The 23647-nt window shown below is 49.9% G+C and overlaps 1 protein-coding gene across 8 annotated transcripts in view; it reads right to left on the bottom strand.

The window, feature by feature from the left end:
* Positions 1 to 1084: 1084 nt before the first annotated feature.
* Positions 1085 to 23647, bottom strand: part of GCKR (glucokinase regulator) — a 108595-nt gene continuing 86032 nt past the window's right edge. For all 8 annotated transcript variants that reach the window (XM_083178963.1, XM_083178960.1, XM_083178958.1 and 5 more), the window contains 7 exons: positions 14650 to 14726; positions 10841 to 10937; positions 10311 to 10408; positions 9168 to 9251; positions 7042 to 7191; positions 6834 to 6968; positions 1085 to 1521 (listed from right to left, as the gene is read on the bottom strand). In XM_083178963.1, coding sequence (XP_083035089.1) covers positions 1354 to 1521; positions 6834 to 6968; positions 7042 to 7191; positions 9168 to 9251; positions 10311 to 10408; positions 10841 to 10937; positions 14650 to 14726 — 809 coding nt within the window. In that variant the 3' untranslated portion in view covers positions 1085 to 1353. The remainder of the gene's footprint in view (positions 1522 to 6833; positions 6969 to 7041; positions 7192 to 9167; positions 9252 to 10310; positions 10409 to 10840; positions 10938 to 14649; positions 14727 to 23647) is intronic.

Here is a 23647-nt window from a genome sequence, read left to right as displayed (position 1 = left end):
GATTAGTGCTGTTACAGTATCAGGCGCTGACCCCGCAGTGTGTGAGACCAGCGCTGTTACAGTATCAGGCGCTGACCCTGCAGTGTGTGAGATTAGTGCTGTTACAGTATCAGGCGCTGACCCTGCAGATTTTGAGATTAGTGCTGTTACAGTACCAGGCACTGACCCTGTAGTACACCAGTGCTGTTACAGTATCAGGCGCTGACCCTGCAGTGTGTGAGATTAGTGCTGTTACAGTATCAGGCACTGACCCTGCAGTGTGTGAGATTAGTGCTGTTACAGTATGAGGCACTGACCCTGCAGTGTGTGAGATTAGCACTGTTACAGTATCAGGCGCTGTCCCTGAAGTGTGTGAGACCAGCGCTGTTACAGTATCAGGCGCTGACCCTGCAGTGTGTGAGATTAGTGCTGTTACAGTACCAGGCACTGACCCTGTAGTACACCAGTGCTGTTACAGTATCAGGCGCTGACCCTGCAGTGTGTGAGATTAGTGCTGTTACAGTATGAGGCACTGACCCTGCAGTGTGTGAGACCAGCGATGTTACAGTATCAGGCGCTGACCCTGCAGTGTGTGAGATTAGTGCTGTTACAGTATCAGGCGCTGACCCTGCGGTTACAGTGTCATACTACTGTATATCTGTCACTCACAGCCTATGCAGCAGGTTACCCGTGCACACAGCACAATGTAATATGGCATAATGCACAGACATATATCGTTGGTACACTAAGGCCAATGTAACAGCTGATATACAGGATGTAAGCATGTGTGTGCGCACAGTAATGCTGGGTACGCACCAGAACGAATTGGCCTAATTCCCCCAATTTCTGATGCCCGTCCCCGCTGGTCGTTTGGTCGTTTTGCAGATCCTACCTGCTGCAGTCAGATTGAAAATGACCCCTTCAACTGTGTAGCGATTGGAATTGGATTGGATGCTGATGGTGAGACGACCATACGATGGTTGCCCGATCTGCTCACGATGATGATGGTTCTGGTGTGTACCCAGCTGAGATAGAGAGGAGTGTGTACGTGGTCGCTCTCCCTGTTATATGAGTAATAGACCAGTTATACCGCGTGCAGCAGCGCTTTAGGGAAACACAGACATGTTTTATTTGCGGTAAGAGGTGGCGACACAGCGACATCGCGCGGCATCTCCTGTGGGCTCAGTCGGAGGATGATGAATGGACCATCTCCAGTGATTTCCATCCACGCTGTATGTGAGTCCTCCACACCACAGGCTGGGCCGCATTATACATGGGCTTCTACCGGCCTATACCGCCACTGTCAGGAGACTGTGTATCGTCACAAGAAGCTTTGTACAAAGAATAAGGAACAACAATCAGGATGCAGGATCCCTATCGGCTGCGTCCCGCTGTCTCTGCACTCTCGACCCCTCTCTTCCTCCCGGGCACGCTGAGGGATGACTCAATGGCTGCCCTAATGCTGGCGGAGGCGTCTATGCGGATCCTGGACTCCTGCACTGTGCAGTTCCGCAACAAGCTGATAATTGCCACAGGAAGGACCTGGGTGGAGAGGAAGGTTTATTAACTTGTGTGTGACATGTTACTACTGGCATCTCCTACAGGAACCCCGTGTGTACAGTACATGGCCTCACATCTCATACAGTAACCCCATGTGTACAGTACATGGCCTCACATCTCCTACAGGAACCCTGTGTGTACAGTACATGGCCTCACATCTCCTACAGGAACCCCATGTGTACATTACATGGCCTCACATCTCCTACAGTAACCCCATGTGTACAGTACATGGCCTCACATCTCCTACAGGAACCCCGTGGGTACAGTACATGGCCTCACATCTTCTACAGGAACCCCGTGTGTACAGTATCTGACCTCACATCTCCTACCGGAACCCCATGTGTACAGTACATGTCCTCACATTTTCTGCCGGAACCCTGTGTGTGTACAGTCCATGGTCTCGTATCTCCTAATGAAACCCTGTGTGTACAGTTCGTGGCCTCACATCCCCTACTGCAACCCCATGTGTAAAGTACCTGACCTCACATCTCCTGCTGGAACCTCGTGTGTACAGTACATGGCCTCATATCTCCTGCTGGTACCTTGTGTACAGTTCATGACCTCACATCTCCTACTGGAACCCCGTGTGTACAGTACATGGCCTCACATCTCCTACAGGAACCCTGTGTGTACAGTACATGGCCTCACATCTCCTACAGGAAGCCCATGTGTACAGTACATGGCCTCACATCTCCTACAGGAACCCCATGTGTACATTACATGGCCTCACATCTCCTACAGTAACCCCATGTGTACAGTACATGGCCTCTCATCTCCTACAGGAACCCCGTGCGTACAGTACATGGCCTCACATCTTCTACAGGAACCCCGTGTGTACAGTATCTGACCTCACATCTCCTACCGGAACCCCATGTGTACAGTACATGTCCTCACATTTTCTGCCGGAACCCTGTGTGTACAGTCCGTGGTCTCATATCTCCTAATGAAACCCTGTGTGTACAGTTCGTGGCCTCACATCCCCTACTGGAACCCCATGTGTAAAGTACCTGACCTCACATCTCCTGCTGGAACCTCGTGTGTACAGTACATGGCCTCATATCTCCTGCTGGAACCTTGTGTACAGTTCATGACCTCACATCTCCTACTGGAACCCTGTGTGTACAGTACCTGACCTCACATCTCCTACAGGAACCCCGTGTGTACAGTACCTGACCTCACATCTCCTACTGGAACCCAGTGTGTACAGTACCTGACCTCACAGCTCCTACTGGAACCCCGTGTGTACAGTACCTGACCTCACATCTCCTACTGGAACCCTGTGTGTACATTACCTGACCTCACATCTCCTACTGCAGTGTTTTTCAACCACTGTGCCGTGGCACACTAGTGTGTCTTGAGCTGTTCTGAAGTGTGCCCCCAGATTTCGAAATGCCCAACCCAGTTTACAGCAATCACCAGTTCAACTGTTATTTACTGGTCTCTACTTTTCATGTAAAGGGCCAATGTATTTTATTTTGTTACCAGTGTGTTTGTTTTTTATATGGGGGCCAATAGGTTTGTTTTTTTCCTGTGCGGGCCAATGTGTTTTGCCCTGTGGGGATCTCATGGTGTGCCTTGGCAATTTTAAAATCATATTTAGTGTGCCACAAGGTAAAAAGGTTGAAAATCACTGTCCTACTGGAACCCCGTGTGTACAGTACCTGACCTCACATCTCCTACTGGAACCCCGTGTGTACAGTACCTGACCTCACATCTCCTACTGGAACCCCGTGTGTACAGTACCTGACCTCACATCTCCTCTCCTACTGGAACCCCGTGTGTACAGTACTTGACCTCACATCTCCTACAGGAACCCCGTGTGCACAGTACCTGACCGCACATCTCCTACTGGAACCCCGTGTGTACAGTACCTGACCTCACATCTCCTACTGGAACCCCGTGTGTACAGTACCTGACCGCACATCTCCTACTGGAACCCCGTGTGTACAGTACCTGACCTCACATCTCCTCTCCTACTGGAACCCCGTGTGTACAGTACTTGACCTCACATCTCCTACAGGAACCCCGTGTGTACAGTATCTGACCTCACATCTCCTACTGGAACCCCATGTGCACAGTACCTGACCTCACATCTCCTACTGGAACCCCGTGTGTACAGTACCTGACCGCACATCTCCTACTGGAACCCCGTGTGTACAGTACCTGACCGCACATCTCCTACTGGAACCCCGTGTGTACAGTACCTGACCTCACATCTCCTACTGGAACCCCGTGTGTACAGTACCTGACCGCACATCTCCTACTGGAACCCCGTGTGTACAGTACCTGACCTCACATCTCCTACTGGAACCCCGTGTGTACAGTACCTGACCTCACATCTCCTCTCCTACTGGAACCCTGTGTGTACAGTTCTTGACCTCACAACTCCTACTTGAACCCCGTGTGTATAGTACCTGACCTCACATCCCCTACTTGAATCCCATGTGTACAGTACCTGACCTCACATCTCCTACTGGAACCCCGTGTGTACAGTACCTGACCGCACATCTCCTACTGGAACCCCATGTGTACAGTATCTGACCTCACATCTCCTCTCCTACTGGAACCCTGTGTGTACAGTACTTGACCTCACATCTCCTACTTGAACCCCGTGTGTACAGTTCCTGACCTCACATATCCTACTTTAACCCTGTGTGTATAGTACCTTACCTCACATCCCCTACTTGAATCCCGTGTGTACAGTACCTGACCTCACATATCCTACTGGAACCCCGTGTGTACAGTACATGGCCTCACATCTCCTACAGGAACCCCGTGTGTATAGTACCTGACCTCACATCCCCTACTTAAATCCCGTGTGTACAGTATCTGACCTCACATCCCCTACTGGAACCCCGTGTGTACAGTACCTGACTTCACATCTCCTACTGGAACCCCGTGTGTACAGTACCTGACCTCACATCCCCTACTGGAACCCCGTGTGTACAGTACCTGACCTCACATCCCCTACTGGAACCCCGTGTGTACAGTACCTGACCGCACATCTCCTACTGGAACCCCGTGTGTACAGTACCTGACCTCACATCCCCTACTGGAACCCCGTGTGTACAGTACCTGACCTCACATCTCCTACTGACACCCTGCATGTACAGTATGTTTAAGCACTGCCCAAGGAAGGCACAGCCCACTGTTCTGAGACAGGTAACATGTTTAATCACTGTTGGTGCCCATCGGAAGATGGGCGACATCAGGATAGACTGGTACCCAACAACAGAAAAAGACATTTTCAAGCGCAGATTGTGTGATTCTGCACTGCAGTTGTCTCAATTAAGGGGAATACCAAACCCCTTAGAGGTTGATAGAGACAAACAAAAAAAGAATAGAGGCAGCGCTGTGCAAAATCTTTTTTACTTATTTATTAAAAGTTTATAATAACACTTTAAAAAATATCTGTATCTGTATATCAACAGTGTTTAACAGCCATAAACAATCTTACAGGCATAATATACATATATATATATATATATATATATATATATATATATATATATATATATATATATATATGTTTTTGAGTCAGCGGCTCCCCACTGGCGGAAGTCACGACACAGGAAAACAGGAGGCTGGGTAGTGATAGGGGTGTGTGGGCATAAGGGGGACTAAAGAGGAGGTTGGGGGACACTGTGCAGCTTCTGCCAATGGGTGAGGGTCCAGTGTGGCAGCACAGGAGTACAGGACGGTGGCCCTGAGTCAGTGTCTCCTCCTACTGGGTGGGAGTTAGGGTGCATGAGAGCAGGAGGCTGGGCTATGAGGCATGATAGGGGTATGTGGGCAACACAACGTCAGCGACTCCCCAGTGGTGGAAGTTATGGTTCAGGAGAGCAGGAAGCTGGGTAGTGATAGGGGTGTGTGGGCATACGGGGGACTAAAGAGGGGAGCAGGGGTGCCGTGAATTGTGGGAGGGGCGCCGTGAATCGAGGGAGGGGGCAGAATTGTGGGAGGGGGGGCACAGGTGTCGGTGAATCTCGGGAGGGGGCCCGCAAAGCGCAGGAGTGGGACGTGAATCGCGCAAGGGGGGGTGCCGTGAATTGCAGGAGGGGGGGTCGCGGGGGTTGGGTGCCGCGAATCTTGGGAAGGGGGGCGGGGGGTTGCAGCGAATTGCAGGAGGGGGGGTGGCTGGGGCAGGGGGGGTTGCCGCGAATCGCAGGAGGAAGGGCGCGGGGGGTTTCCACGAATCGCGGGAGGGGTGGGTCACGGGGGTTGCCGCGAATCATGGAAGGGTGGGTTGGCGGCGAATCGTGGGAGGGGGGGGTCACAGGGTGGGGTGGTACCGCGAATCACGGGAGGGGGTGGTCGCAGGGTAGGTGCCGAGAATCGCGGGAGGGGTCGCGGGTGTGTGTGTGTGTGTGGGGGGGGGGGGTGCCGCGAATCGCCACAAGAAAAAATCAACACAGAAAGGTCAACACATGTAAATGACATAAGTGTGGCATATCATTGGTGTCCATATCGACACATGAGAATGAATATGAGAACATTCAAAAAATGAAAAATAATCGCAGGAGGGGGGTCGCAGGGGTGCCGTGAATTGCGTGGGGGGGGGTTGCCTCGAACCGTGGGAGGGGGGGTGCCGCGAATTGTGGGAGGGGGGTCACATGGGGGGCGCGAATCGTGGGTGGGGCGGCGGGTGCGCTCACCTGGTGCAGTGTCTTTGCTGGGCAACATGGGGAGGCAGAGGTTGTCTGGCACTGTGGGCTCACTTTGCTGGTTCTCTGTCATGTGAGTCAGTCACATACCTCCCAACATGACCCTGTTTCTGGACTTCCCTTATAATGTATGATTGCCATCACCTGTTTCACACATGTTATTAATTGATTAGAAAGGTGCTTCAACACAGGTGCTCGCAATCATTAATTAAGGGAGAAGTCCAGAAACAGAGCAATGTGTCCCTCCTGTTATACACACACTCACACACTTTGAGTGACAGATGTAGCCAAATATATAAGAGATTATGCCTGTAAGATTGTTTATGGCTGTTAAACACTGTTGATATACAGATACAGATCATTTTTAAAGTGTTATTATAAACTTTAATAAATAAGGAAAAAAGATTTTGCACAGCGCTGCCTCTATTCTTTTTTTGTTAGATTGGTGCCCAGCTGGTCCTATCCCAGTGTTCTTAGCGGCTGATTCTGAGGTGAACGCTTATTGCACCACTGCTGTGATTTTGTATGCAGAGGGGTGCGCAAATATGCACAAGCCACACACACAGGAGAGGTCTTCAGGTGACAGAGGTAATCCCCGAGATGCCTCTCATCTGTGACGGTGACACTTACCTTGTCCTTACAGGAAGCCACGTGCACATGCGTAGAGATCTCTGCGTTCTTCACCTGGTCAGTTAGGACAGGTTCCCCATATATGGACTGGAGCAGCACCTCTGTGCACCGGGCTGGGGGTTGACCTGTCAGCCTCTGTATAACAGTAAAACACACGTGTTAGTGTGACGAGAGACACACACGTGCATGCCATTGCTCAGTGGCTCACCTGCAGGACACACACGGCTCTCCGGAAGTGTTTGGAGCTGCTGACTCTGAAATCCACCATAAAATGACGGTAAATCTGTCCTGTGAGGACGTAGGAGCCGCTGGTCACTGTGTTCAGGATCCATTTGCAGCTCAGCTCCCTCTGAAACTTCTGTCAGGGGTAATGAATGCGTTATTGGTGGTATAGTCTGTACCGAGTGTGATGATTATACGCCATGGTGACGCCACAATGGGCATAGCTGTAACATTATATTGCATTGACAGATAACTGCAAAGGGTCGATAATCTGACTGTCTTTGCCCCATGTTTAGGGATGCAGGGTCTGTGTCCGAGTTACAGTATCTTCTCCTCCTCTAAATCTATAAAACTTGTCCTAATTCTGGGATCTAATGCTGCCCACACACATGTGAGATATTGCATGCAATCATTCGATTTTGGCCGCATCTGGCAGATAAAGCAAATTTTTAAGGTTATTTTCGACGCGATGCGCAGGCACGTCGTCAAATGTTGCGTCAATAGATATTATGTGCTGCACATAATATTTATCGAATTGCATGAGCAATCGCATGTGGTTTTTAATGAATGCAATCAACGGTGGATTTGGGGTGCGGGGATGGAGTGGGGACCGGAGCGTTGGTGGCATTGGTGGAGCGGGCACTTGAGCGCTGAAAGAAAAGGGGATCTGAGAGCTGGCAGCGGAGGAGCCGGTACCCGATCGCTGTTGGAGGTGGAGCTGGGACCGAGTGGTGGAGCCTGAAGGCCCTGTGAAGGAGGGTTTCAGGTGGCGGGGCTCAGCAGCGGCAGAAGATGAATTTGAAACACTGGACGGCCCTCTGATTGGTTGAGAGAGAGAGCTCTGCCCTGAAAGCACTCCTTTACAGGTGTTTCAGGCTCCACCGCTCTGGTCTCCCTGCTCCACCGCCGCCAGTGCTCATGTGCCCGCTCCACCACCGCCCCTCTTCCAGCACCTGATGTCTCATGGCATCTGATGGCATAAGTGTATGGGCACCATAAGGCATAGAGGTCTGGCACATGTCTCCCCAAGGCAGGGAGAGGTCAGGAGATCTCGGATAAATCCTTAGCAGAGATTAGAATCAGGAGGCACCAAAGGGGTCTCTCTCATTTACCAACCAGATTCCGATAAACTCCTTATGTGTCAGAGCTTCAAAGGGAAAGTAATTAGCCAGCCCCTGCAGGAATGGCTAGGAGACCCCATGTGACAGTGGAGATTCCGGAGTTGGGGGCTAGGTGTGAGTGCAGTTTGAAGACCTTAAAATACATGACTCACACAAGACAAATGGTTCATTCTCTTGGAATGAGACAGGACTAGGACCTGTCTGTATGCTGATCCAGGACCTGGAGACTGTCTCTTGTTAAGCCGAATCGGATCGGTGGGATGTTATTTCCAAATTTGTATTTTCTTTTATTTGTGACTTTAACCTGTTTCTCTGTAATGTTATGTAAGCCTTGTAGTGTTTTCACTTACAAAAGCTCAGATAATACAGCACAAAGGTTTCCCCGATATCCCCCCAGTATGTGGTCACCCATTGTCCAGGAAGCTGTGACTATATACCCCCTCCCCCCATGTACTGGCAGGAGCATGCTCAGTGCCCTTATGGGAAGCTTTAGGTGCCCTCACATTCATATCTTGGTGGCAGCGCGTTTGGATGAGCGTCCCGTGGTAACGCTGATTGTAATACTGGTAAGTATTATATTATATACGTTGCAATCATTGCTTACAGCCATGGAATGTGTTTCCTCTCATGGTGGTCTGTACACCACCTCCTTATACGCTGCCTGCAGGAGATAATTCAGAGGGTACTGTAGATGTATGTGGTATAAGGACTGAATCATGTACCACACTTATGGGGGCCCTTATACATGACAGGGGGCTGCATATCTCTAGGATAGGAGAATCCCATGCATGGTGCTCTGGGTCTTCTACAGGGCTGGCTACTACTCCATGCTCCCCGTCTCCCTGCTTGTCTGGTCCGTGCCGCTGGTGCTTCTTAGCTATGGGGTTGCTTACAAGAATCTACCGTCATCCCCTGGACTGATTCCACTGCTACGGTGACACCACCGGTATAATGCAGAGATGCCACAAGCAAAGGACAGACAAACATGTACCTGAATGAAGGCTCCCTCATACTCCAGGAACAGGATTGGCCAGGTGATGCCTATGACGTTTGGGATGATCTTTTTGGTTGAGTTCTATAAGAAAGGGATTAAATAATTATTGTTAGCACAAGGCCGGGCTCAGTAATGTGGTGGCCTAGTCTCAGGAGGAGGGTTACAGAGTACATGTGACATACATAGCCGTATCTCCCCCTGGTGACATCACCACACAAGGCCGGGCTCAGTAATGAGGTGGCCTAGGCTGAGGAGGAGAGTTACAGAGGACAGGTGACATACATAGCCGTATACCCCCCCGGTGACATCACCACACAAGGCCAGGCTCAGTAATGGGGTGGCCTAGTCTCAGGAGGAGGGTTACAGAGGACAGGTGACATACATAGCCGTATACCCCCCCGGTGACATCACCACACAAGGCCAGGCTCAGTAATGGGGTGGCCTAGGCTCAGGAGGAGGGTTACAGAGGACAGGTGACATACATAGTCGTATCTCCTTCCTGTGACATCACCACACAAGGCCAGGCTCAGTAATGGGGTGGCCTAGTCTCAGGAGGAGGGTTACAGAGGACAGGTGACATACATAGCCGTATACCCCCCTGGTGACATCACCACACAAGGACGGGCTCAGTAATGGGGTGGCCTAGGCTCAGGAGGAGGGTTACAGAGGACATGTGATATACATAGCCATATACCCCCCTGGTGACATCACCACACAAGGCCGGGCTCAGTAATGTTGTGGCCTAGTCTCAGGAGGAGGATTACAGAGGACATGTGATATACATAGCTGTATACCCCTCCTGGTGACATCACCACACAAGGCCGGGCTCAGTAATGGGGTGGCCTAGTCTCAGGAGGAGGATTACAGAGGACATGTGACATACATAGCCGTTTCTCCCCCCCGGTGACATCACCACACAAGGCCGGTCTCAGTAATGGGGTGGCCTAGGCTCAGGAGGAGGGTTACAGAGGACAGGTGACATACATAGCCGTATACCCCCCTGGTGACATCACCACACAAGGCCGGGCTCAGTAATTGGGTGGTCTAGGCTCAGGAGGAGGGTTACATAATCATTCATGTAACCTAAACCTGAATTAGGGCCAGCTTTATCAGCAGGTGGCATGGAACAGTCCGTCTTACCGGCAGGTATTGTCCCGCTGTGGCATGGGAGATGGCATAGATGTTAGAGGTCTTCTCCTTTACTAGTTCCATCAGCTTCTCCACCTCACCAAGGTCATCTGAGAGCAGGAGGAGACACCATGTTATACGTAATGAAGACATTGCTGATCCCTATGGTGTGACATCACACAACCACAGTGCTGATCCCTATGGTGTGACATCACATGACCACAGTGCTGATCCCTATGGTGTGACATCACACGACCACAGTGCTGATCCCTATGGTGTGACATCACACGACCACAGTGCTGATCCCTATGGTGTGACATCACACGACCATAGGGCTGATCCCTATGGTGTGACATCACACGACCACAGTGCTGATCCCTATGGTGTGACATCACATGACAACAGTGCTGATCCCTATGGTGTGACATGCCATCATACGAGTAAAGGTCTGGTTCCATGGCCGGACCACCAGTCTGGCTACTGCTGGTGGTCAGAGGAAGCGATGTACCAGGTGAGACCACCTACGCCTGACAGTCACTCACCGTCCAGGGTGAACATGAAGAGGACGGTGTCCGTCTCTGATGCTGATGGCAGAACGTTCTTCACAAAGTCTTCATGAGAGACTGCAAACTCCGACCCCTGTAGGTAACAGACATGATACCAAGAAACAGTCACTGACACACGAAGCCTTGCTGATCCCTATGGTCACTCCCTACTGACCCCTGCAGGTAACAGACATGATACCAAGGAACAGTCCCTGACACACGAAGCCTTGCTGATCCCTATGGTCACTCCCTACTGACCCCCGCAGGTAACAGACATGATACCAAGGAACAGTCACTGACACACGAAGCCTTGCTGATCCCTATGGTCACTCCCTACTGACCCCTGCAGGTAACAGACATGATACCAAGGAACAGTCACTGACCACATGAAGCCTTGCTGATCCCTATGGTCACTCCCTACTGACCCCTGAGCACCCCACTGTCATCGGTACTGGGCAACTGCCGACATTAACAGCTGTGTCCAAAGAGATTGGCCCCTGTCTGGGAAGGGCCCACGTCACTAAAAGGCCTACATACACATACATGTTCCCGACCACACAGCTTCATACACACAGCTACAGCTACATACACATACACATACATTGTACACATGGCTACAGCTACATACATACAGGACCACGACACCCAGCTGCACCAGTGCAGGCTAGGAACGACTGGCAGGACTAGACAAGACAGGAACACTGACCAGGACAAGACCAGGACAAGACCAGGACACACTGCAAGAAGCAACGAACTCCCTGCAACAGGAAACTATCACAGGCAGGGCAGTGCTGGGGAGAATGTCTTAAGAAGAGCTCAGGTGATCAAAACACCTGTGACAGCTCTAGCCCAACTCCCAAGCTGGGATAACGAGGTCATTACCTCCCAGGCTTGTGCACAAATCAGCTCACAGAAGACTGAGCTGTAATGGCAAAGACTCACCACTGGAGGCCACCAGAGAGTCAAATACCAAAAACAGACTGAAAAAGAACTGAGCCATAATCAATGGTTCCTAACAGTTGTATACAATATCTCACAAGTGTATGGGCCCCATACGCAGCTGCTGGATTGCTTATTCCTCAGCAATGCCTTGAGTACAAATCAAATAGTCTTTATTGTCACTGTAACATTAAAAAATGCATGGAGCCCCTCTCTTCCGTGCCCGCACTCGCCACAATGTCCCCGCTGGTGGAGAGGGGCTACATCTGTAAGTGTAATTCCATACTCACAAATCACACACTACAAATTCAGACGTAAAAATAACAAAAAAACGAATCTGCAGCCGACTAGTACGGTGACCTAAGCAGCTATAAGGTTTCCCATCGGGCAACAGGGAGAAGAGAGAACAACAAGGAGGACTTGGATCTAAAATCATTTTATTATCCTCAACTTTACACCTTTTAGCAACAATATCTGCGACCCTGGGCAAGGGTTGGCCAATGATCTGTTCTGCAGCCGTAACTACCTTATATAGAGAGCCACCACCGGAAGACTTCCCACCGTACTGCAATGGCGTAAGTCAGTAGACTCTCAATTACCCAGCTATAGTATTGGCCTGGATAACTGCTGCCCGAAGCCTTGCCCACTGCTACAGAGGTACGGGAGGACCCGGTCAGATCCTCAGTAAATGCAATCCCCAAGAACTGGCTATTACAAACCCTCTCCACCTCCTCGCCAGTGGTCTAATCAGTGGTGTAACAATAGAGGGTGAAGGGGATGCAATTGCTATGGGGCCCGAGGGCTGGGAGGGCCCGAGAGCCCAGCAGGCAATCCCCTGCACCCTTTTGAAGTATTATACCTTTTACAATTGATATGCCGCACCGTTAGAAGCTGTGATTTGGCTTTTACAGAAGAGACGGAACTCAGAGAGGGACCTCACCCGGCAGCACAGAGCCCCAGACTCTAGAGGGCGCTGCAGCTGCCTTCTCTATTTTCGATTTGCTGGGACACAGCACTTGCTGGCAGTCACCGTCTCAATTGCACGCCTTACAGACCCAGCTGTTTCCTCCTCCGTGCCTGGCGCTGCAGAGCTGTAAAGCCGCAGGGGTGCGGAAGAAGAAACCTGTGTCGCACCCTTGCCTTACTGAAAGATCTGCAGGTAAAAGTGGGCGGGCAGGCAGTGGGAAGAGCAGGGGTAGGCCTGACATGGGACTCCTAAGTATAGGCTCAAGTATAGGTGACCTGCCGCTGATGCACTACCTACATCAACAAGTGACAGCCCGCTCTCTCCCGCCCCCATCCCCTTCTGATCTCCAGCTTGACAGCCTGCTCCCCACAACTGTTCATCATGTATCCCCCAGCCTGGTCTCTCCTGCATGGATAAACCCCCCCTGCGCAAGTGACAGCCTTTCCCCTAGTCCCTCCTCTGTCTCCCTTACACTCTCTCTTGAACCCCTCTCTACTGTACTGTATCTCTCTGTGGGCAGGATGTATTAATATACATCACCGCCCCTCGCCTGCCAGCCACCGCGATGCTGCCGCATATGTAAACATATGCGGTAGCATTGGGTTGCGGTGACGGAGACCCCAGCGATACCTGTAATGTGGTGTGCGGGGGTCTCCGTCACATCCCGGCGGCTGCCAGTGTCCCCCTGCGTCTCCTCCTCCCCCCTGCAGCCGGATGTCCTCCCGGCTATGACACCTGCTGGAGGAGATCGATGGAAGACGGGAGGGGGGGGGGGTACGCGATACCCTGCCAGGCAGAAACGGGGCGAACGGGTAATGGCACATAGGAAAATGTGGTAAAACCCCAGTTGTACCGCATTTTCCCGTTAGTACATCCCGCCCTCTGTACTGTATCTTTCTCTCTCCCTGCCACTCTTTCCCACCTTACTCCTCTCTATCCCTGACTATCTCTCTCTCTTCCTGACACTATCTCTCCAGGAATGAGGGGGGGGGGGGGGGGCTTTCAAGACTTTGCTATGGGGCCCACTGAGTTCAAGTTACGCCCCTGGGTCTAATGGTGGATCTTCTCAGATCTAGAACCACCTCTTTTGTCTTGTTACCATTAAATTATTAACCTGTCCCCAGTGTATCAGTTGCTGCACCTCTGCTCTATAACCGTCCCCCCCGTCCCCCCACTAATCAGACCCACTACCGTGGTATCGTCAGCAAATATAACAATGAGGTGAGACTTGAACAACAACCTGGGGTGTACAATGAGTACAGGAAGGGACTCAAGACACACCCTCGGGGGGACACCTACATTCTGATGAGAAAGTAGAACCCATCCTAAATGACGGAACAGCCGATTACACATGGGAACATTATAACCTATCTCCCGAGGCTTCGCAATCAACACCGCAGACACAACGGTCAAAACCGACCGGGATGTGACCCTTAAGGAGATCCAAAACCAAGCTCCCAAAACACGCCATAATTCAGGATGTGAGAGCGATCGGGCGGTAGCCGTTCATACCGATACTGCCGCGGATTTAGGGACAATAGTGGTGACTTTATGGGACAACACAATAAGCTAATGAGATCTGACAGGTAAAACCCTGCCTGGAATTCCGTCTGGACCGGGGCTTTCCTAACATTAGTTTGCCACAGGCACAGCCTAACTTCTGACTGGAATAATTCCAGAGGGGAATCTGACTGATCACAGATTTTACCTGCAGGGATCAGGTTCCTCTCCTCAAACCTGGCATCAAATATGTATTACTCATCCACAGAGGGCCCAATGTCACATTGATCTGGCATCTCACTCTGTGGTAACTGTGTACTGTGACAGTATGCTGCTACACTGAGCGCAGTGCTGTGTATAATAACATATCCGGCTGGTCCGCACTGCCCTCATTACTCACCAGATATGACAGATCCCCGGCCTTGTTCTGTATGGTGCCATAGCCTCCACTAATAAACCCCTGGACATCCCGCCAGTCTGGGGAGAGATAAAGCAGGTGAGGAGAGAGAGATAACCCTACAACACAGTGACCCTAACCAGGTGTATACTGTATAATGATGACTGTGACCTCACCTGTGTGACCTTACCTGGCCTGGTGTATATATATAGTGGTAGCTGTGACCTCACCTGTGTGACCTTACCTGGCCTGGTGTATATATAGTGGTAGCTGTGACCTCACCTGTGTGACCTTACCTGGCCTGGTGTATATAGATGTGACCTCACCTGTGTGACCTTACCTGTCCTGTTGTATATATAGTGGTAGATGTGACCTCACCTGTGTGACCTTACCTGGCCTGGTGTATATATAGTGGTAGCTGTGACCGCACCTGTGTGACCTTACCTGGCCTGGTGTATATATAGTGGTAGCTGTGACCTCACCTGTGTGACCTTACCTGGCCTGGTGTATATATAGTGGTAGATGTGACCTCACCTGTGTGACCTTACCTGGCCTGGTGTATATATAGTGGTAGATGTGACTGCACCTGTGTGACCTTACCTGGCCCGGTATATATAGTGGTAGATGTGACCTCACCTGTGTGACCTTACCTGGCCTGGTGTATATATAGTGGTAGCTGTGACCTCACCTGTGTGACCTTACCTGGCCTGGTGTATATATAGTGGTAGATGTGACCTCACCTGTGTGACCTTACCTGGCCTGGTGTATATATAGTGGTAGCTGTGACCTCACCTGTGTGACCTTACCTGTCCTGGTGTATATATAGTGGTAGATGTGACCGCACCTGTGTGACCTTACCTGGTGTATATATAGTGGTAGATGTGACCACCTGTGTGACCTTACCTGGCCTGGTGTATATATAGTGGTAGCTGTGACCGTACCTGTGTGACCTTACCTGGCCTGGTGTATATATAGTGGTAGCTGTGACCTCACCTGTGTGACCTTACCTGGCCTGGTGTATATATAGCGGTAGATGTGACCTCACCTGTGTGACCTTACCTGGCCTGGTGTATATATAGTGGTAGCTGTGACCGTACCTGTGTGACCTTACCTGGCCTGGTGTATATATAGTGGTAGCTGTGACCGCACCTGTGTGACCTTACCTGGCCTGGTGTATATATAGTGATAGCTGTGACCACACCTGTGTGACCTTACCTGGCCTGGTGTATATATAGTGGTAGCTGTGACCTCACCTGTGTGACCTTACCTGGCCTGGTGTATATATAGTGGTAGCTGTGACCTCACCTGTGTGACCTTACCTGGCCTGGTGTATATATAGTGGTAGATGTGACCTCACCTGTGTGACCTTACCTGGCCTGGTGTATATATAGTGGTAGATGTGACCTCACCTGTGTGACCTTACCTGGCCTGGTGTATATATAGTGGTAGCTGTGACTGTACCTGTGTGACCTTACCTGGCCTGGTGTATATATAGTGGTAGCTGTGACCTCACCTGTGTGACCTTACCTGGCCTGGTGTATATATAGTGGTAGATGTGACCTCACCTGTGTGACCTTACCTGGCCTGGTGTATATATAGTGGTAGCTGTGACTGCACCTGTGTGACCTTACCTGGCCTGGTATATATATAGTGATAGATGTGACCGCACCTGTGTGACCTTACCTGGCCTGGTGTATATATAGTGGTAGCTGTGACTGCACCTGTGTGACCTTACCTGGCCTGGTATATATATAGTGATAGATGTAACCGCACCTGTGTGACCTTACCTGGCCTGGTGTATATATAGTGGTAGATGTGACCGCACCTGTGTGACCTTACCTGGCCTGGTGTATATATAGTGGTAGCTGTGACCGCACCTGTGTGACCTTACCTGGCCTGGTGTATATATAGTGGTAGCTGTGACCTCACCTGTGTGACCTTACCTGGCCTGGTATATATATAGTGGTAGCTGTGACCTCACCTGTGTGACCTTACCTGTCCTGGTGTATATAGTGGTAGATGTGACCTCACCTGTGTGACCTTACCTGGCCTGGTGTATATATAGTGGTAGATGTGACCTCACCTGTGTGACCTTACCTGGCCTGGTGTATATATAGTGGTAGCTGTGACTGCACCTGTGTGACCTTACCTGTCCTGGTATATATATATATATATATATATATATATATATATATATATATATATATAGTGGTAGATGTGACCTCACCTGTGTGACCTTACCTGTCCTGGTGTATATATAGTGGTAGCTGTGACCTCACCTGTGTGACCTTACCTGGCCTGGTGTATATATAGTGATAGCTGTGACCGCACCTGTGTGACCTTACCTGGCCTGGTGTATATATAGTGGTAGATGTGACCGTACCTGTGTGACCTTACCTGGCCTGGTGTATATATAGCGGTAGCTGTGACCTCACCTGTGTGACCTTACCTGGCCTGGTGTATATATAGTGATAGCTGTGACCTCACCTGTGTGACCTTACCTGGCCTGGTGTATATATAGTGATAGCTGTGACCTCACCTGTGTGACCTTACCTGGCCTGGTGTATATATAGCGGTAGCTGTGACCTCACCTGTGTGACCTTACCTGTCCTGGTGTATATATAGTGGTAGATGTGACCTCACCTGTGTGACCTTACCTGTCCTGGTGTATATATAGTGGTAGCTGTGACCTCACCTGTGTGACCTTACCTGTCCTGGTATATATATAGTGGTAGATGTGACCTCACCTGTGTGACCTTACCTGGCCTGGTGTATATATAGTGGTAGATGTGACCGCACCTGTGTGACCTTACCTGGCCTGGTCTATATATAGTGGTAGCTGTGACCGCACCTGTGTGACCTTACCTGGCCTGGTGTATATATATAGTGGTAGATGTGACCTCACCTGTGTGACCTTACCTGGCCTGGTCTATATATAGTGGTAGATGTGACCTCACCTGTGTGACCTTACCTGGCCTGGTGTATATATAGTGGTAGATGTGACCGCACCTGTGTGACCTTACCTGGCCTGGTGTATATATAGTGGTAGATGTGACCTCACCTGTGTGACCTTACCTGGCCTGGTGTATATATAGTGGTAGCTGTGACCTCACCTGTGTGACCTTACCTGGCCTGGTGTATATATAATGGTAGCTGTGACCTCACCTGTGTGACCTTACCTGGCCTGGTGTATATATAGTGGTAGCTGTGACCTCACCTGTGTGACCTTACCTGTCCTGGTGTATATATAGTGGTAGCTGTGACCTCACCTGTGTGACCTTACCTGGCCTGGTGTATATATATAGTGGTAGATGTGACCTTACCTGTCCTGTTGTATATATAGTGGTAGATGTGACCACACCTGTGTGACCTTACCTGGCCTGGTATATATATAGTGGTAGATGTGACCTCACCTGTGTGACCTTACCTGGCCTGGTGTATATATAGTGGTAGCTGTGACCGCACCTGTGTGACCTTACCTGGCCTGGTATATATATAGAGGTAGATGTGACCTCACCTGTGTGACCTTACCTGGCCTGGTGTATATATAGTGGTAGCTGTGACCGCACCTGTGTTACCTCACCTGGACTGGTGTATATATATAGTGGTAGATGTGACCTCACCTGTGCGACCTTACCTGGCCTGGTGTATATATAGTGGTAGCTGTGACCTCACCTGTGTGACCTTACCTGTCCTGGTGTATATATAGTGGTAGCTGTGACCACACCTGTGTGACCTTACCTGTCCTGGTGTATATATAGTGGTAGCTGTGACTGCACCTGTGTGACCTTACCTGGCCTGGTGTATATATAGTGGTAGATGTGACCGTACCTGTGTGACCTCACCTGGCCTGGTGTATATATATAGTGGTAGCTGTGACTGCACCTGTGTGACCTTACCTGGCCTGGTGTATATATAGTGGTAGATGTGACCGTACCTGTGTGACCTTACCTGGCCTGGTGTATATATAGTGGTAGATGTGACCGCACCTGTGTGACCTTACCTGGCCTGGTGTATATAGTGGTAGATGTGACCACACCTGTGTGACCTTACCTGGCCTGGTGTATATATAGTGGTAGCTGTGACCGCACCTGTGTGACCTTACCTGGCCTGGTCTATATATAGTGGTAGATGTGACCTCACCTGTGTGACCTTACCTGGCCTGGTGTATATATAGTGGTAGCTGTGACCGTACCTGTGTGACCTTACCTGGCCTGGTGTATATATAGTGGTAGCTGTGACCGTACCTGTGTGACCTTACCTGGCCTGGTGTATATATAGTGGTAGCTGTGACCGTACCTGTGTGACCTTACAAGGCCTGGTGTATATATAGTGGTAGCTGTGACCGCACCTGTGTGACCTTACCTGGCCTGGTGTATATATAGTGGTAGCTGTGACCTCACCTGTGTGACCTTACCTGGCCTGGTGTATATATAGTGGTAGATGTGACCTCACCTGTGTGACCTTACCTGGCCTGGTATATATATAGTGGTAGCTGTGACCTCACCTGTGTGACCTTACCTGGCCTGGTATATATAGTGGTAGCTGTGACTGCACCTGTGTGACCTTACCTGGCCTGGTATATATATAGTGATAGATGTGACCGCACCTGTGTGACCTTACCTGGCCTGGTGTATATATAGTGGTAGATGTGACCGTACCTGTGTGACCTTACCTGGCCTGGTGTATATATAGTGGTAGCTGTGACCGTACCTGTGTGACCTTACCTGGCCTGGTGTATATATAGTGGTAGCTGTGACCGTACCTGTGTGACCTTACCTGGCCTGGTGTATATATAGTGGTAGCTGTGACCGCACCTGTGTGACCTTACCTGGCCTGGTATATATATATATATATATATATATATATATATATATATATATATATATATATATATATATATATATATATATATATATATATATATATATAGTGGTAGCTGTGACCTCACCTGTGTGACCTTACATGTCCTGGTCTATATATAGTGGTAGATGTGACCTCACCTGTGTGACCTTACCTGGCCTGGTGTATATATAGTGGTAGCTGTGACCGTACCTGTGTGACCTTACCTGGCCTGGTGTATATATAGTGGTAGCTGTGACCGCACCTGTGTGACCTTACCTGGCCTGGTGTATATATAGTGGTAGCTGTGACCTCACCTGTGTGACCTTACCTGTCCTGGTGTATATATAGTGATAGCTGTGACCGCACCTGTGTGACCTTACCTGGCCTGGTATATATATAGTGGTAGATGTGACCGCACCTGTGTGACCTTACCTGGCCTGGTGTATATATATAGTGGTAGATGTGACCTCACCTGTGTGACCTTACAAGGCCTGGTGTATATATAGTGGTAGCTGAGACAGCACCTGTGTGACCTTACCTGGCCTGGTGTATATATAGTGATAGCTGTGACCGCACCTGTGTGACCTTACCTGGCCTGGTGTATATATAGCGGTAGCTGTGACCTCACCTGTGTGACCTTACCTGGCCTGGTGTATATATAGTGGTAGATGTGACCGCACCTGTGTGACCTTACCTGGCCTGGTGTATATATAGCGGTAGCTGTGACCTCACCTGTGTGACCTTACCTGGCCTGGTGTATATATAGTGGTAGCTGTGACCGCACCTGTGTGACCTTACCTGGCCTGGTGTATATATAGTGATAGCTGTGACCGCACCTGTGTGACCTTACCTGGCCTGGTGTATATATAGTGATAGCTGTGACCTCACCTGTGTGACCTTACCTGGCCTGGTGTATATATAGTGATAGCTGTGACCTCACCTGTGTGACCTTACCTGGCCTGGTGTATATATAGTGATAGCTGTGACCTCACCTGTGTTACCTTACCTGGCCTGGTGTATATATAGTGGTAGCTGTGACCGTACCTGTGTGACCTTACCTGGCCTGGTGTATATATAGTGGTAGCTGTGACCGCACCTGTGTGACTTTACCTGGCCTGGTGTGTATATATAGTGGTAGATGTGACCTCACCTGTGTGACCTTACCTGGCCTGGTGTATATATAATGGTAGATGTGACCGCACCTGTGTGACCTTACCTGGCCTGGTGTATATATAGTGGTAGCTGTGACCTCACCTGTGTGACCTTACCTGGCCTGGTGTATATATAGTGGTAGATGTGACCGCACCTGTGTGACTTTACCTGGCCTGGTGTATATATAGTGGTAGCTGTGACCTCACCTGTGTGACCTTACCTGGCCTGGTGTATATATAATGGTAGCTGTGACCTCACCTGTGTTACCTCACCTGGCCTGGTGTATATATAGTGGTAGATGTGACCGCACCTGTGTGACCTTACCTGGCCTGGTGTGTATATAGTGGTAGCTGAGACCTCACCTGTGTGACCTTACCTGTCCTGTTGTATATATAGTGATAGCTGTGACCTCACCTGTGTGACCTTACCTGGCCTGGTGTATATATAGTGGTAGCTGTGACCGCACCTGTGTGACCTTACCTGGCCTGGTGTATATATAGTGGTAGCTGTGACCGTACCTGTGTGACCTTACCTGGCCTGGTGTATATATAGTGGTAGCTGTGACCTCACCTGTGTGACCTTACCTGGCCTGGTGTATATATAGTGGTAGATGTGACCGTACCTGTGTGACCTTACCTGGCCTGGTGTATATATAGTGGTAGCTGAGACCTCACCTGTGTGACCTCACCTGGCCTGGTGTATATATAGTGGTAGCTGTGACCTCACCTGTGTGACCTTACCTGGCCTGGTATATATATATATATATATATATATATATATATATATATATATATATATATATATATATATATATATATATATATATATATATATATATATAGTGGTAGCTGTGACCTCACCTGTGTGACCTTACATGTCCTGGTCTATATATAGTGGTAGATGTGACCTCACCTGTGTGACCTTACCTGGCCTGGTGTATATATAGTGGTAGCTGTGACCTCACCTGTGTGACCTTACCTGGCCTGGTGTATATATAGTGGTAGCGGTGACCGCACCTGTGTGACCTTACCTGGCCTGGTGTATATATAGTGGTAGCTGTGACCTCACCTGTGTGACCTTACCTGTCCTGGTGTATATATAGTGATAGCTGTGACTGCACCTGTGTGACCTTACCTGGCCTGGTATATATAAAGTGGTAGATGTGACCGCACCTGTGTGACCTTACCTGGCCTGGTGTATATATATAGTGGTAGATGTGACCGCACCTGTGTGACCTTACCTGGCCTGGTGTATATATATAGTGGTAGATGTGACCTCACCTGTGTGACCTTACAAGGCCTGGTGTATATATAGTGGTAGCTGAGACAGCACCTGTGTGACCTTACCTGGCCTGGTGTATATATAGTGATAGCTGTGACCGCACCTGTGTGACCTTACCTGGCCTGGTGTATATATAGTGGTAGATGTGACTGCACCTGTGTGACCTTACCTGGCCTGGTGTATATATAGTGGTAGATGTGACCGCACCTGTGTGACCTTACCTGGCCTGGTGTATATATAGTGATAGCTGTGACCTCACCTGTGTGACCTTACCTGGCCTGGTGTATATATAGTGGTAGCTGTGACCTCACCTGTGTGACCTTACCTGGCCTGGTGTATATATAGTGGTAGATGTGACCACACCTGTGTGACCTTACCTGTCCTGGTGTATATATAGTGGTAGATGTGACCGCACCTGTGTGACCTTACCTGGCCTGGTGTATATATATAGTGGTAGATGTGACCGCACCTGTGTTACCTCACCTGGCCTGGTGTATATATAGTGGTAGATGTGACCTCACCTGTGTGACCTTACCTGGCCTGGTGTATATATAGTGGTAGCTGTGACCGCACCTGTGTTACCTCACCTGGCCTGGTGTATATATAGTGGTAGATGTGACCTCACCTGTGTGACCTTACCTGGCCTGGTGTATATATAGTGGTAGCTGTGACCGCACCTGTGTGACCTTACCTGGCCTGGTGTATATATAGTGGTAGATGTGACCTCACCTGTGTGACCTTACCTGGCCTGGTCTATATATAGTGGTAGATGTGACCTCACCTGTGTGACCTTACCTGGCCTGGTGTATATATAATGGTAGCTGTGACCTCACCTGTGTGACCTTACCTGTCCTTGTGTATATATAGTGGTAGATGTGACCGCACCTGTGTGACCTTACCTGTCCTTGTGTATATATAGTGGTAGCTGTGACCTCACCTGTGTGACCTTACCTGGCCTGGTCTATATATAGTGGTAGATGTGACCTCACCTGTGTGACCTTACCTGGCCTGGTGTATATAGTGGGTGCTGAGATCTCACCTGTGTAACCTTATCTGGCTTGGTATATATACACTAGGTGATTCATCGCACCCTACGGGCGCTCTTCACACCGGCGTAAGGGACTGCGCCCCCTTAATTTGTGAACGTTTGTATATGAGAAATATGGTTAGAATTGTATGAAAGATGGCCTGTATTGCAGCTTGAGTTATAGGTGAAATGTGTTATATAGAGAGCATATGATTTGGAAGGGGGTGTGTATTGTTTTGTTCAATTAAAAAGCGGTTACAGAGTAAGATGTACATTGATAGTTTGGATGATACAGTGACATTTGTGGGTGTGGGGGGGGGGTGTGTGTGCGTGTTTGGGTGTGTGTGCGTGTTGTTTAGGTGTGTGTGTGCAATAGTATAGTAGGGTGTTTTTGAGTCAGCGGCTCCCCACGGGCGGAGGTCACGACACAGGAAAATAGGAGGCTGGGTAGTGATAGGGGTGTGTGGGCATACGGGGGACTAAAGAGGAGGGTGGGGGACACTGTGCAGCTTCTGCCAGTGGGTGAGGGTCCAGCGTGGCAGCACAGGAGTACAGGACGGCGCCCCTGAGTCAGTGTCTCCTCCTACTGGGTGGGAGTTAGGGTGCATGAGAGCAAGAAGCTGGGCTATGAGGCATGATAGGGGTATGTGGGCAACACAGCGTCAGTGACTCCCCAGTGGTGGAAGTTACGGTTCA

The sequence above is a fragment of the Crinia signifera genome, chromosome 3 (genome assembly GCF_055691185.1).
Source record: "Crinia signifera chromosome 3, ASM5569118v1, whole genome shotgun sequence".
Taxonomy (NCBI): Eukaryota; Metazoa; Chordata; class Amphibia; order Anura; family Myobatrachidae; genus Crinia; species Crinia signifera.
This window is presented reverse-complemented; position numbering and strand designations above follow the sequence as displayed.